At 50.7% G+C, this 13479-nt stretch overlaps 1 protein-coding gene across 1 annotated transcript in view; it reads left to right on the top strand.

The window, feature by feature from the left end:
- The window catches only part of MROH1 (maestro heat like repeat family member 1), a 120628-nt gene that overhangs the window by 95173 nt on the left and 11976 nt on the right, over positions 1–13479 (top strand). Inside the window, exons 20-25 of the mRNA XM_053945932.1 lie at positions 1313–1478; positions 4478–4647; positions 8395–8532; positions 10647–10761; positions 12154–12300; positions 13110–13298. Of these exons, the coding sequence (XP_053801907.1) occupies positions 1313–1478; positions 4478–4647; positions 8395–8532; positions 10647–10761; positions 12154–12300; positions 13110–13298 (925 nt within the window). The remainder of the gene's footprint in view (positions 1–1312; positions 1479–4477; positions 4648–8394; positions 8533–10646; positions 10762–12153; positions 12301–13109; positions 13299–13479) is intronic.

The following is a 13479-nucleotide window of genomic DNA, read 5'->3' as shown; positions in this document are numbered from 1 at the left end:
GAAATTCCCATTTTTATCCCAGAAATTCCCATTTTTAACCTAAGAATTCCCAGAAATTCCCATTTTTATCCCAGAATTTCCCATTTTTATCCCAGAAAATCCCAGAAATTCCTGAAAAATTCCTGGAAATTCCCAGAAATTCCAAAAATTTCCCAAAAATTCAAAAAAATTCCTGAAAATTCCCAGAAATTCCCAGAAATTCCCATTTTTATCCCAGAAATTCCCATTTTTATCCCAGAAATTCCCATTTTTATCCCAGAATTTCCCATTTTTATCCCAGAAATTCCAAAAAATTCCCAGAAATTCCCATTTTTATCCCAGAAATCACCATTTTTAACCTAGAAAATCCCAGAAAATCCCCAAAAATGCCCAGAAATTCCTATTTTTATCCCAGAAATTCCTATTTTTATCCCAGAAATCCCCATTTTTAACCTAAAAAATCCCAGAAATTCCCATTTTTATCCCAGAAATCCCCATTTTTATCCCAGAATTTCCCATTTTTAACCTAAAAAATCCCAGAAATTCCCATTTTTATCCCAGAAATTCCCATTTTTATCCCAGAATTTCCCATTTTTAACCTAAAAAATCCCAGAAATTCCCATTTTTATCCCAGAAATCCCCATTTTTAACCTAAAAAATCCCAGAAATTCCCATTTTTAACCTAGAAATTCCCATTTTTAACCTAAAAAATCCCAGAAATTCCCATTTTTATCCCAGAAATTCCCATTTTTATCCCAGAAATCACCATTTTTAACCTAAAAAATCCCAGAAATTCCCATTTTTATCCCAGAAATTCCCATTTTTATCCCAGAAATCCCCATTTTTAACCTAAAAAATCCCAGAAATTCCCATTTTTATCCCAGAAATTCCCATTTTTATCCCAGAAATTCCCATTTTAAACCTAAAAAATCCCAGAAATTCCCATTTTTATCCCAAAAATCCCCATTTTTAACCTAAAAAATCCCAGAAATTCCCATTTTTATCCCAGAAATCCCCATTTTTATCCCAGAAATCCCCATTTTTAACCTAAAAAATCCCAGAAATTCCCATTTTTATCCCAGAAATTCCCATTTTTATCCCAGAAATCACCATTTTTAACCTAGAAAATCCCAGAAAATCCCATTTTTATCCCAGAAATTCCCATTTTTCTCCCAGAAATCCCCATTTTTATCCCAGAAATTCCCATTTTTATCCCAGAAATCCCCATTTTTCTCCCAGAAATCCCCATTTTTCTCCCAGAAATCCCCATTTTTCTCCCAGGAATTCCCGGAATCTCCTAGGAATTCCCGGCAATTCCGCGTTTTTCCCGCAGCCCCACCTGCGCCATGTGGAGGGCGCTGGGCACGGAGCCTTCCCTGACTTCCCAAATCCTGGAGCAGCTCCTGGAAAAGCTGAGCCGGGAAATTCCCTTCAAGGAGAGCAAATCCTTCCTGCCGGGCAGCGCCTCCGAGCGCGTGGCCACCGTCCCGCCCCTGGCCGTGAGTATCCCACAGAATTCCCCAAAAAAAATCCCCCCAGAAATTCCCAAAAAAATCCCCAAAAAAATCCCCAAAAAATCCCCAAAAAATCCCCAAAAAATCCCCCAAAAAAATCCCCCAAAAAATTCGGCTTTGGGACAGAAAAATAAGGGACGGATTTGGGGTGGGAAAATGTTCTGGGGTGGGAAAAAATTCCCAGTGGGAACAAATTCCTGGTGGGAAAAAATTCCCAGGTGGGAAAAATCCTTCCCCAAAATGCAGGGAAATCCCGGAAGGGAAAGGGCAAAATCCCTGGCAGAAAACCCCAAATCCATGGGAATTCCAGCAGGAAAAACCCCAAATCAGTGGGAGAAAACCCCAAATCCGTGGGAATTCTCTCTGGAAAAACCCCAAATCCACGGGAATTCCCGTGGGAGAAAACCCCAAATCCGTGGGAATTCCATCAGGAAAAGGCCCAAATCCATGGGAGAAAACCCCAAATCCATGGGAATTCCAGCAGGAAAAACACCAAATCCGTGGGAGAAAACCCCAAATCCGTGGGAATTCCAGTAGGAAAAACCTCAAATTCATGGGAATTCCAGTAGGAAAAGCCCCAAATCCGTGGGAATTCCAATAGGAAAAACCCCAAATCCATGGGATAAAACCCCAAATCCGTGGGAATTCCAGTAGGAAAAACCCCAAATCCATGGGATAAAACCCCAAATCCGTGGGAATTCCAGTAGGAAAAACCCCAAATCCATGGGATAAAACCCCAAATCCGTGGAAGAAAACCCCAAATCTGTGCGAATTCCATCAGGAAAAACCCCAAATCCGTGGTATAAAACCCCAAATCCGTGGGAATTCCAGCAGAAAAAAAACCAAATCCGTGGGAATTCCAGCAGGAAAAGGCCCAAATCCGTGGGAGAAAACCCCAAATCCGTGGGAATTCCAGCAGGAAAAACCCCAAATCCGTGGTATAAAACCCCAAATCCGTGGGAATTGCAGTAGGAAAAGCCCCAAATCCGTGGTATAAAACCCCAAATCCACGGGAATTCCAGCAGGAAAAACCCCAAATCCGTGGTATAAAACCCCAAATCCATGGGAATTGCATCAGGAAAAACCCCAAATCCATGGGATAAAACCCCAAATCCATGGGAGAAAACCCCAAATCTGTGGGAATTCCATCAGGAAAAACCCCAAATCCGTGGTATAAAACCCCAAATCCGTGGGAATTCCAGTAGGAAAAACCCCAAATCCATGGGAGAAAACCCCAAATCTGTGGGAATTCCAGTAGGAAAAACCCCAAATCCGTGGTATAAAACCCCAAATCTGTGGGAATTCCAGTAGGAAAAACCCCAAATCCGTGGGAGAAAACCCCAAATCTGTGGGAATTCCAGTAGGAAAAACCCCAAATCCACGGGAGAAACCCCCAAATCCGTGGGAATTCCAGTAGGAAAAACCCCAAATCCGTGGAAGAAAGCCCCAAATCCGTGGGAATTCCAGTAGGGAAAACCCCAAATCCGTGGTATAAAACCCCAAATCCATGGGAATTCCATCAGGAAAAACCCCAAATCCGTGGTATAAAACCCCAAATCTGTGGGAATTCCAGTAGGAAAAACCCCAAATCCATGGGAGAAAACCCCAAATCTGTGGGAATTCCAGCAGGAAAAACCCCAAATCCATGGGAGAAAACCCAAATCCACGGGAATTCCAGCAGGAAAAGCCCCAAATCCGTGGGAGAAAACCCCAAATCCATGGGAATTGCATCAGGAAAAACCCCAAATCTATGGGAATTCCAGTAGGAAAAGCCCCAAATCCATGGGAGAAAACCCCAAATCCGTGGGAATTCCAGCAGGAAAAACCGCAATTCCGTGGGAGAAAACCCCAAATCTATGGGAATTCCAGCAGGGAAAACCCCAAATCCGTGGCATTTCCAGCAGGAAAAACCCCAAATCCGTGGGAATTCCATCAGGAAAAGCCCCAAATCCGTGGAAGAAAGCCCCAAATCCGTGGGAATTCCAGTAGGGAAAACCCCAAATCTGTGGAATAAAACCCCAAATCTTTGGAAATTCCAGCAGGAAAAGCCCCAAATCCATGGGAATTCCAGTAGGAAAAGCCCCAAATCCGTGGACTAAAGCCCCAAATTCATGGGAATTCGAGCAGGAAAAGCCCCAAATCCGTGGAATAAAACCCCAAATCCATGAAAATTCGAGCAGGAAAAGCCCCAAATCCGTGGAATAAAACCCCAAATCCATGGGAATTGCATCAGGAAAAACCCCAAATCCATGGGATAAAACCCCAAATCCATGGGATAAAACCCCAAATCTGTGGGAATTCCATCAGGAAAAGCCCCAAATCCGTGGTATAAAACCCCAAATCCGTGGGAATTCCAGTAGGAAAAACCCCAAATCCGGGGGAGAAAACCCCAAATCTGTGGGAATTCCAGCAGGAAAAACCCCAAATCCGTGGGAATTCCAGTAGGAAAAACCCCAAATCCACGGGAGAAACCCCCAAATCCGTGGGAATTCCAGTAGGAAAAACCGCAATTCCGTGGTATAAAACCCCAAATCTTTGGAAATTCCAGCAGGAAAAGCCCCAAATCCATGGGAATTCCAGTAGGAAAAGCCCCAAATCCGTGGGAATTCCATCAGGAAAAACCCCAAATCCGTGGGAATTCCAGCAGGGAAATCCCCAAATCTTTAGGAGAAAACCCCAAATCCACGGGAATTCCAGCAGGAAAAGCCCCAAATCCGTGGACTAAAGCCCCAAATTCATGGGAATTCGAGCAGGAAAAGCCCCAAATCCGTGGAATAAAACCCCAAATCCATGGGAATTCGAGCAGGAAAAGCCCCAAATCCGTGGAATAAAACCCCAAATCCATGGGAATTCGAGCAGGAAAAGCCCCAAATCCGTGGACTCTGCAGCAGGGGTTAAACTCGGGCGGCGGGGAAGGGGCGGAAAACCCAAAAGCTCCTTTTTTTCCGGAGTTTTCCCGGGAGATTCCCACTTTTCCCTGGCAGGCCACGCGCGCCCTGGATGAGCTCATGTCTGTGCCGGAGGCGGCGGCCGCGGTCCTGGAGCGATTCCCGGAGCTTTTCCAGGGGCTCCTGCTGCGCCTCGGCTGCTCCGTGGGGGTCCAGCTCCCGAAATTCCTGCAGGGCCGGGAAAAGAGGAACCTCCAGCCCTGCAGGTGGGGAGGGAGCGGGGAATTCCCTGGGGAAAAGGGGGAATTGTGTGGGGGGAAAAGTGGAAATTCTGTAGGGAGAAAGGGGGAATTATGTGGGAATTCCCTGGGGGAAAGGGGGAATTGTGTGGGGGGAGAAGTGGGAATTCTGTAGGGGGAAAGGTGGGAATTCCTTGAGGGGGAAAAGGGCGAATTATGTGGGAATTCCATGGGGAGAAAGGGGGAATTCCCCGGAGAAAAGGGGGAATTTTGTGGGGGAAAAGTGGGAATTATGTGGGAATTCCCTGGGCAAAAGGGGGAATTTTGTGGAGGAAAAGTGGGAATTCCATGGGGGAAGAGGTTGGGAATTCCCTGGAGAAAAGTGGGAATTTTATGGGGGGAAAAGTGGGAATTATATGGGAATTCCCTGGGGAAAAGGGGGAATTGTGTGTGGGAAAAGTGAGAATTTTGTGGGGAAAAGGTGGAAATTCCATGAGGGGGAAGGGGGAATTCCGTGGGGGAAAAGTGGGAATTTTGTGGAGAAAAGTGGGAATTCCATGGGGGGAAGAGGGGGAATTCTGTGGGGGAAAAGTGGGAACTGTGTATGGAAAGGTGGGAATTCCGTGGGGGGGAAGGGAATTGTTGGGTGAAAAGGTGGGGATTCCATGGAAAAGGTGGGAATTCTGTAGGGGAAAGTGGGAATCTCATGGGAAAGGTGGGAATTCTGTGGGGGGAAAGGGGGAATTTTGTGGGAATTCCATGACAAAAGAGCAGGAATTCAGTGGGAAAGGGTGGGAATTCCTGGGGAAAAGGGGGAATTCTGTGGGGCTAGGGTGGGAATTCCCTGGGGAAAAGGGAGAATTATGTGGGGAAAAGTGGGAATTTTGTGGGGAAAAGTGGGAATTCCATGAGGGGGGAAAGGGGGAATTATGTGGGAATTCCATGGGGAAAGGGGGAATTCCCCAGGGAAAAGGGAGAATTCTGTTGGGGAAAAGTGGGAATTATTTGGGAATTCCATGTGGAAAGGGGGAATTCCCTGGGGAAAATGGGAATTTTGTGGGGGAAAAGTGGGAATTCCATGGGGGAAGAGGTTGGGAATTCCATGGGGGAAGAGGTTGGGAATTCCCTGGGGAAAAGGGGGAATTCTGTGGAGAAAAGGTGGGAATTCCATGGGGAAAAGGTGGGGATTCCGTGGGGGGAAAGGGGAAATTTGTGGGAATTCCATGAGGAAAGAGTGGGAATTCCGTGGGGGAAAAGTGGGAATTTTGTGGAGAAAAGGTGGGAATTCCATGGGGTAAGAAGTTGGGAATTCCCTGGGGAAAAGACAGAAATTCTGTGCAGAAAAGTGGGAATTCTGTGGGGAAAAGTGGGAATGTCGTGGGGGAAAATGGGAATTCGGTGGGAATTCCATGGGGCAAAGTGGGAATTCAGCAGAGATTCCATGGGGAAAAGTGGGAATTCCCTGGGGAAAAGACAGAAATTCAGTGGGGGGAAGTGGGAATTCCGGGGGAAAAATGGGAATTCTGTGGGAAATTCCATGGGAAAAGTGGGGGGGAAACAGGGTGGGGTGATGGGATTTGTGGGATGCGATGGATGGGATTTATGGGAATTATGGGATTTATGGGAATTATGGGATTTATGGGATGGAATGGATGGGATTTATGGGATTTACAGGATTTATGGGATGGGATAATGGGATGATGGGATGGAAACCAGGGATTGGGATCCCATTTTGGGATTGGGAATTTGGGAAGCAGGAGTGGGATGGAGTATCCGGAGCAGGGTCTGGATGTGGGAACGGATTCCCAAAAAAAGGAGGAGTGGGAGAGTGAATTCCCGGGAAACCGAGGCTGCCCCATCCCTGCAATTGTCGCATCCTGGCATAGCAGGAAGCGTCCCATGGAAAAACTGGGAATGGGATGATCCCAAAATTCCCTCCATCCCAAACCAGTCCGGAATTCCATGGACATCCCTGGAATTGTCCCGTGGGAATGGGATCATCCTTAAATCCCCTCCATTCCCACCTCATTCCCACATTCCGGGATTTCCCAAGGCCGGCAGATCCCGAGCTTTCCTTAATTAGTCTTTAATTAATCCCGGAGGCTCCGAGGCCTCTCTGGCATTCCAGGTTTTTTTTTTTTTGTTTGTTTGTTTTTTTGTTTTCCCTGGAATTTTGCCATTCCCATTCCTTGTCCCACTTTTCCCTGGGCCATCCAAAACAGGGAAAGCTCCACCGGGATCTTTCCAGCTACTCTGGGAGATTTTTTTGGGAAAACTCCCGGATTTTCCATCGGGAATGCACCTTTGGGCCTCTTCCTTGGGTTTTCCCCATGGGATCCCGGATCCTTTGGAATCATGGAATGGCCGAGGTTGGAAATTCCCTGGGATGGTCCCATCCCGTCCAACCGGGAATCCAAGGATACTCCAGATCCCAGGGAATGTTTCCCAGGGCAGTTCCCGTGTTTGGGATCCATTTTCCGTCGTTATTCCCAAATTTCCAGCATTCCAGAGGCTGTCCTGGAATCCTCGGGCTTCTCCCACCCCACAAATTCCGGGGGAATGGGACAAATCCCCATGGGGAGATCTGGGACAGCAGCTCCGAAGGCCAATCCCGAATCCCGGATTTCCTTCGTGTGTGGGATCCCTGTTCCGACAGCCGGGATTTATCCCTGGCTCCCCTTCCCGGTGTTTTGACGGGATAACGGATCTTTTCCAGATGTTGCTCCGCGGCAAAACAATCCCAACCCTATAAATCGTTCATTCCATGAAAAAAAAAATCCCTTCAAGTAGCTCCGGAGTTTTTCCCTTCCCAGTTTTTTGTCTTGGATCCCGTTCCCAGTGCGCTGGGATGGCTCCAACTCCGGCATTCCCGGCGTCCCCGGGCATGGAATTCCCTCGGGATATCCTGGATGGAGCCAGAGCCAAACCGAATCCAATCCCAAACCCAGTCCCAGATCCAATCCCAAATCCAATCCCAAACCCAATCCCAAATTCAATCCCAAACCAAGTCCCAGATCCAATCCTGAATCCAATCCCAAATCTAATCCCAAACTCAGTCCCAGATCCAATCCTAAACTCATTCAGAATCCAATTCCAGATCCAATCCCTAATTCACCCCAGATTCAATCCCAAATCCTGAATCCAATCCCAAATCCAATCCCAAATCCAATCCCAAATCCAATCCCAAACCCAATGCCAAACCCAGTCCCAGATCCAATCCTAAACTCATTCAGAATCCAATTCCAGATCTAATTCCAGATCCAATCCCTAATCCACCCCAGATCCAATCCCAAATCCTGAATCCAGTCCCGAATCCAATCCTGAATCCACCCCCAGATCCAATCCTGAATCCAATCCCAAACCCAATCCCAAATCCAATCCCAAACCCAGTCCCGAAGCCAGTCCCAGATCCAATCCTAAACTCATTCAGAATCCAATTCCAGATCCAATCCCAAATCCACCCCAGATCCAATCCCAAATCCTGAATCCAGTCCCGAATCCAACCCAAATCCAATCCCAAATCCAATCCCAGATCCGACCCCAAACCCAATCGTAAACCCAAACCCGACCCTGAATCCAATCCCAATCCCAAATCCAATCGTAAACCCAAACCCAATCCCGAATCCAACCCCAGATCCAACCCCAAACCCAATCCCAAACCCAATCCCAAACTGAATCTGAATCCAACCCTAGATCCAATTCCAGACCCAATCTTGGACCCAGCCCCGAATCCAACCCCAGATCCCATCCCGATCCCAATCCCGAATTTTCCAGCTGTGCCGTGCAGACGCTGAAGGCGATGCTGGCGCGGGCCGGGAACGACGACGTCGTCCAGGATGTGGGAAGCGCCGGGGGCTGGGAACTGATGGGAATTCCCGAGCGGCACCACGACGGAATCGCCCTCCTGGCCGGGTAGGGAATTCCGGGGGCGCTTCCCAAGGAATTCCGGGGTTTTTGGGTGGGGTGGGATCATTTTGCTCCCAGGAATGTGGAGGGGTGGATGCAGCTGGAGCTGGAAGTTGGTACCGCTGTGGAATTCCCGGTGTCTCCAATCCCAGTATGGAATTCCCAGTGTCACCCATCCCAAATGGGATTCCTAGTATCATTGATCCCAGTATGGGATTCCCGCTGTCATTGATCCCAGTATGGAATTCCCAGTGTCACCCATCCCAAATGGGATTCCCGCTGTCACTGATCCCAAAATGGGATTCCCGGTGTCTCGGATCCCAAGATGGGATTCCCAGTGTCTCCAATCCCAGTATGGGATTCCCAGTATCACTCATCCCAGAATGGAATTCCCAGTATCATTGATCCCAGTATGGGATTCCCACTGTCCTTGATCCCAAAAGGGGATTCCCAGTGTCTCGGATCCCAGTATGGAATTCCCGGTGTCTCCAATCCCAGTATGGAATTCCTGTTGTCTCTGATCCCAGTATGGGATTCCCAGTGTCTCCAATGCCACTCTGGAATTCCCAGTGCCATTGATCACACTATGGAATTCCCAATGTTACTGACCCCACTGTGGCATTTCTGGTGTCTTCGATCCCACTGCGGAATTCCCGATGCGATTGATCCCACTGCAGAATTCCCAATGTGATTGATTCCACTGTGGAATTCCCGATGCGATTGATCCCACTGCGGAATTCCAGTGCCATGGATCCCAGTGCAGAATTCCCAGTGCTTCCAGTCCCACTGCGGAATTCCCAGTGCTGTGATCCCATGCTGTGATCCCACTCTGAAATTCCTGCTTTCACCGATCCCACTGTGGAATTCCTGGTGTCTCCAGTTCCCTGTGGAATTCCAGTGTCTCCGTTCCCAGTGTGGAATTCCCGGTGTTGCCAATCCCACTGTGGAATTCCCAGTGTTGCAAATCCCACTATGGAATTCCAGTGTCATTGATCCCACTGTGGAATTCCCAGTGTCTCCAATCCCACTGCAGAATTCCCGGTGTCCCCAATTCCAGTGTGGAATTCCAGTGTCACTGATCCCACTGTGGAATTCCTGGTGTCTCCAATCCCAGTGTGGAATTCCCGGTGTCACCAAACCCAGTGTGGAATTCCTGGTGTCCCCAATTCCAGTGTGGAATTCCAGTGTCACTGATCCCACTGTGGAATTCCTGGTGTCTCCGTTCCCAGTGTGGAATTCCCGGTGTCACCAAACCCAGTGTGGAATTCCTGGTGTCCCCAGTTCCAGTGTGGAATTCCAGTGTCACTGATCCCACTGTGGAATTCCTGGTGTCTCCGTTCCCAGTGTGGAATTCCCGGTGTCCCCAGTCCCCTGTGGAATTCCAGTGTCACTGATCCCACTGTGGAATTCCTGGTGTCTCCGTTCCCAGTGTGGAATTCCCAGTGTCCCCAGTCCCCTGTGGAATTCCCGGTGTCCCCAATCCCAGTGTGGAATTCCAGTGTCACTGATCCCACTGTGGAATTCCTGGTGTCTCCGTTCCCAGTGTGGAATTCCTGGTGTCCCCAGTCCCACTGTGGAATTCCCAGTGTTGCCAATCCCGCTATGGAAATCCAGTGTCCCCAATCCCACTGCGGAATTCCCGGTGTCTCCGATCCCACTGCGGAATTCCCGGTGTCTCCGATCCCACTATTTCCCACTCATCCCACGTTTCCCATCGTTCCCATGGCCGGGCTCATTCCCTTCCCCATTCCTGCCCCACTTCCATGGGATCCCAGAAGTCCCCATGGAAAACTCCTCCCTTTTCCTGCTGCATCCTTGGGATTCCTGGAGTATCCTGCTGCATCCCATCCCATCCCATCATTCCTGGGAAATCCCCATCGCCAGGGGGTGGCCAGGACCCCATCCCAAAACATCCGGGAATAACCCCCGGGTTGGGATTGGGATTATCCAACTTTTGGGGAACTCATCCCAAAGAAAACCCGGCTGGGGTGTCCGGGACGCCCCAGATCCTTCCCTGTGGGTCCATCCTGGTTTTCCGTGCTGGGTGTTTGTCCTGCCCGGGGACGGGGATTCCCGGGATTCTCGGGATTCCCGGGATTCCGAGTGCTGTTCCCACCCAGGGCCATGGCTCGGCTCTGCGGGCCCCGGCTGCCGCCGATCGTCCGGAGCCTCATCCCGGTGCTGGGAAGCGCCTTCGAGTGCCAGAGGGTGACCAGCAGCGCCTTCCTGGCCGAGGTGAGCGGGAAATGCGGGAATGTCCGGCTGGTCTGCCCTCCGTGGATCCACGGATCCATCCATCACATGGATCCATCCGTGGATCTATCCACGGATCCATCCATTCCATGGAGCCATCCATCCATCCATGGATCGATCATCCATCTGTGGATCCATCCATGGATCCATCCATCCATCCATGGATCGATCATCACATGGATCCATCCATGGATCCATCCATCCATCCATGGATCCATCCGTCCATCCATGGATCAATCATCCATCCGTGGATCCATCCGTGGATCTATCCACGGATCCATCCATCCATCCATGGATTGATCATCCATTGGCGGATCCATCCATGGATCCATCATCCATCCATCCATGGATCGATCATCCATCCGTGGATCCATCCGTGGATCTATCCATGGATCCATCCACGGATCGATCATCACACGGATCCATCCATGGATCTGTCCATGGATCCATCCATTCCATGGATCCATCCGTCATCCATCCATCCATGGATTGATCATCCATTCCATGGATCCATCCATCCATCCATGGATCCATGGATCCATCCATCCATCACATAGATCCATCATCCATCCATCCATCCATGGATCCATCCATCCATCCTTGGATCCATCCATCCATCCCATGGATCCATCCATCCATGGATCCGTGGATCCATCCATCCATCCATCCATCCATCCGTAGATCCATCCATCCATCCATCCATGGATCCATCCATCCCATGGATCCATCCATCCATCATCCATCCCTGGATCCATCCATCCATCCATGGATCCATCCATCCCATGGATCCATCCATCCATCATCCATCCCTGGATCCATCCATCCATCCATCCATCCATCCATCCATCCATCCATCCCATGGATCCATCCATCCCATGGATCCATCCATCCCGTGGATCCATCCATCCATCCATCCATGGATCCATCCATCCCATGGATCCATCCATCCCATGGATCCATCCATCCCGTGGATCCATCCATCCATCCATCCATCCATCCATCCATCCATCCATCCCAAATTCCCAGCTGCTCCTGGAGCCCATCCCAAAATCCGGAGCGCGCTTGAATCTCAGAGGGTTTCAAATTCCAGCCGGAGCTGAGGGGAAGGAGAAGAGAATTCCGGCGGATCCGCAGGATGAGGGGAAATTCCAGGCCCAGAGTGGCTCTTTGGAGCCAAATCTTCCCAAAAATTCTCGAATTTTCCCAATCCTGCATCAACACCATTCCAGGACCCCAAATCCCTCTCCGGGCTGAGTTTTCCTTGGATTATCCCAGAGCAGCTCCAACCGCGGCTCTTCCCGGGAATTCCGGCTCCCCTCTCATCAATCCGGGGGATTTTTCCCGGCGTATCCCGAGGTTTTTTCCCTTCTCCAGCTCCTCAGCCACAAGGTGGTGAACGACCTGGTCCTGCTGGAGCCGATCCTGGACGCGCTGACGGCTCTGGAGAAGGATTCCTGCCTCCTGGTGCGGGTCCTGGCGCTCCGGGGGCTCGGGAACGTGGCCTCGGGATCCCCGGAAAAGGTGGGAGCCGCTCCGGGGATCTGGGGTTTGGGATTTGGAGGGAGACTGGAAGGGCAGGGCACAGGGAATGGATCCCCACTTCCGCAGGGGAGGGCTGGAATTGCCTCCAAAACATCGGGATGAGGTTTTGTGGGATGGGGAGGGAGCTCCAGGGATTGGGATGCACCGGGAGGCTCCGAATCCTAAAAATCCCGATTTTTCCGGAGCCATTCCCGGGAATCCCAGGAAGTGCCGGAGCTTTTCCCAGCAGGGGGATCCTCCCCAGCCCCGTTTTCCAGGGATCCCCGGGAAACATTTCCCAGAGCCGCAGGAATTCCAGCTGGGATCAGCCCCTTTTCCCAGCTTCTCCTGGGAATCCTCGGCCTCAGTCCCTGCCCTGCTTCCCGAGGCCTGAAATCCCGGAATTCCAGCCCTTTCCAGGGGAATATTCCCTAAAATCCCAGCCCGAGGCCGTTCCCCGGGTCCTGTCCCTGTTCCCTGGGAGCAGATCCCGCCCTGGATCCCCCTGGATCCCTTCAATCCCGCTTTTCTCCGGGATGAGCCCCCGCAGATCCCGCAGCTGCTCCCGGGAATTCCCGCATTCCCATCCCAACCATGGACCCACCCAATCCCTGTTTGCCCTCAACTCCAGGGGAATATTCCCAAAAATCCCAACCTGGAGCCGTTCCCTCTTTCCCCATCCCTTTTTCCCTCGGAGCTGATCCCAAACTCCCTCTGGATCCCCTCAATCCCACTTTTCTCCGGGACGAGCTCCCTCCCGGGGCTCCGTATCCCGGTTTTCCCGGCTGCGATCCCGGTTTTCCCGGCAGATCCGGAGGCACGGCTCGCAGCTGCTGGCCTCCATGGTCAACGGCATGGACGACAAGGACGATCCCAACAATCTGCTGGCGCTGGAGGCCATGTCCAGCCTCTCCAAAATCCTGGATCACCTGGAAGAGCGGGACGTGCAATCCATGCTGCTCCACATCGCCATCCGCATCCGGCCCTTCTTCGACAGCGTGAGGAGCCAGCCCGGAATTCCCGGCGTTGGGAATGGGCTTGGGGCGCGGTGGGCGCGTCTCCAGGGGTCCATCCCCTGGGGTTCTCCCATCCCAGGTTTCTCCCCTGGGCTGGGATTTCTCCTGGATTCTCATCCGTGCTCCTGTGCTGGGCTGAGGGTCCCACTGGGATTGGTCCCGT

The sequence above is a fragment of the Vidua chalybeata genome, chromosome 1 (assembly GCF_026979565.1).
Source record: "Vidua chalybeata isolate OUT-0048 chromosome 1, bVidCha1 merged haplotype, whole genome shotgun sequence".
Lineage (NCBI taxonomy): Eukaryota > Metazoa > Chordata > Aves > Passeriformes > Viduidae > Vidua > Vidua chalybeata.
This window is presented reverse-complemented; position numbering and strand designations above follow the sequence as displayed.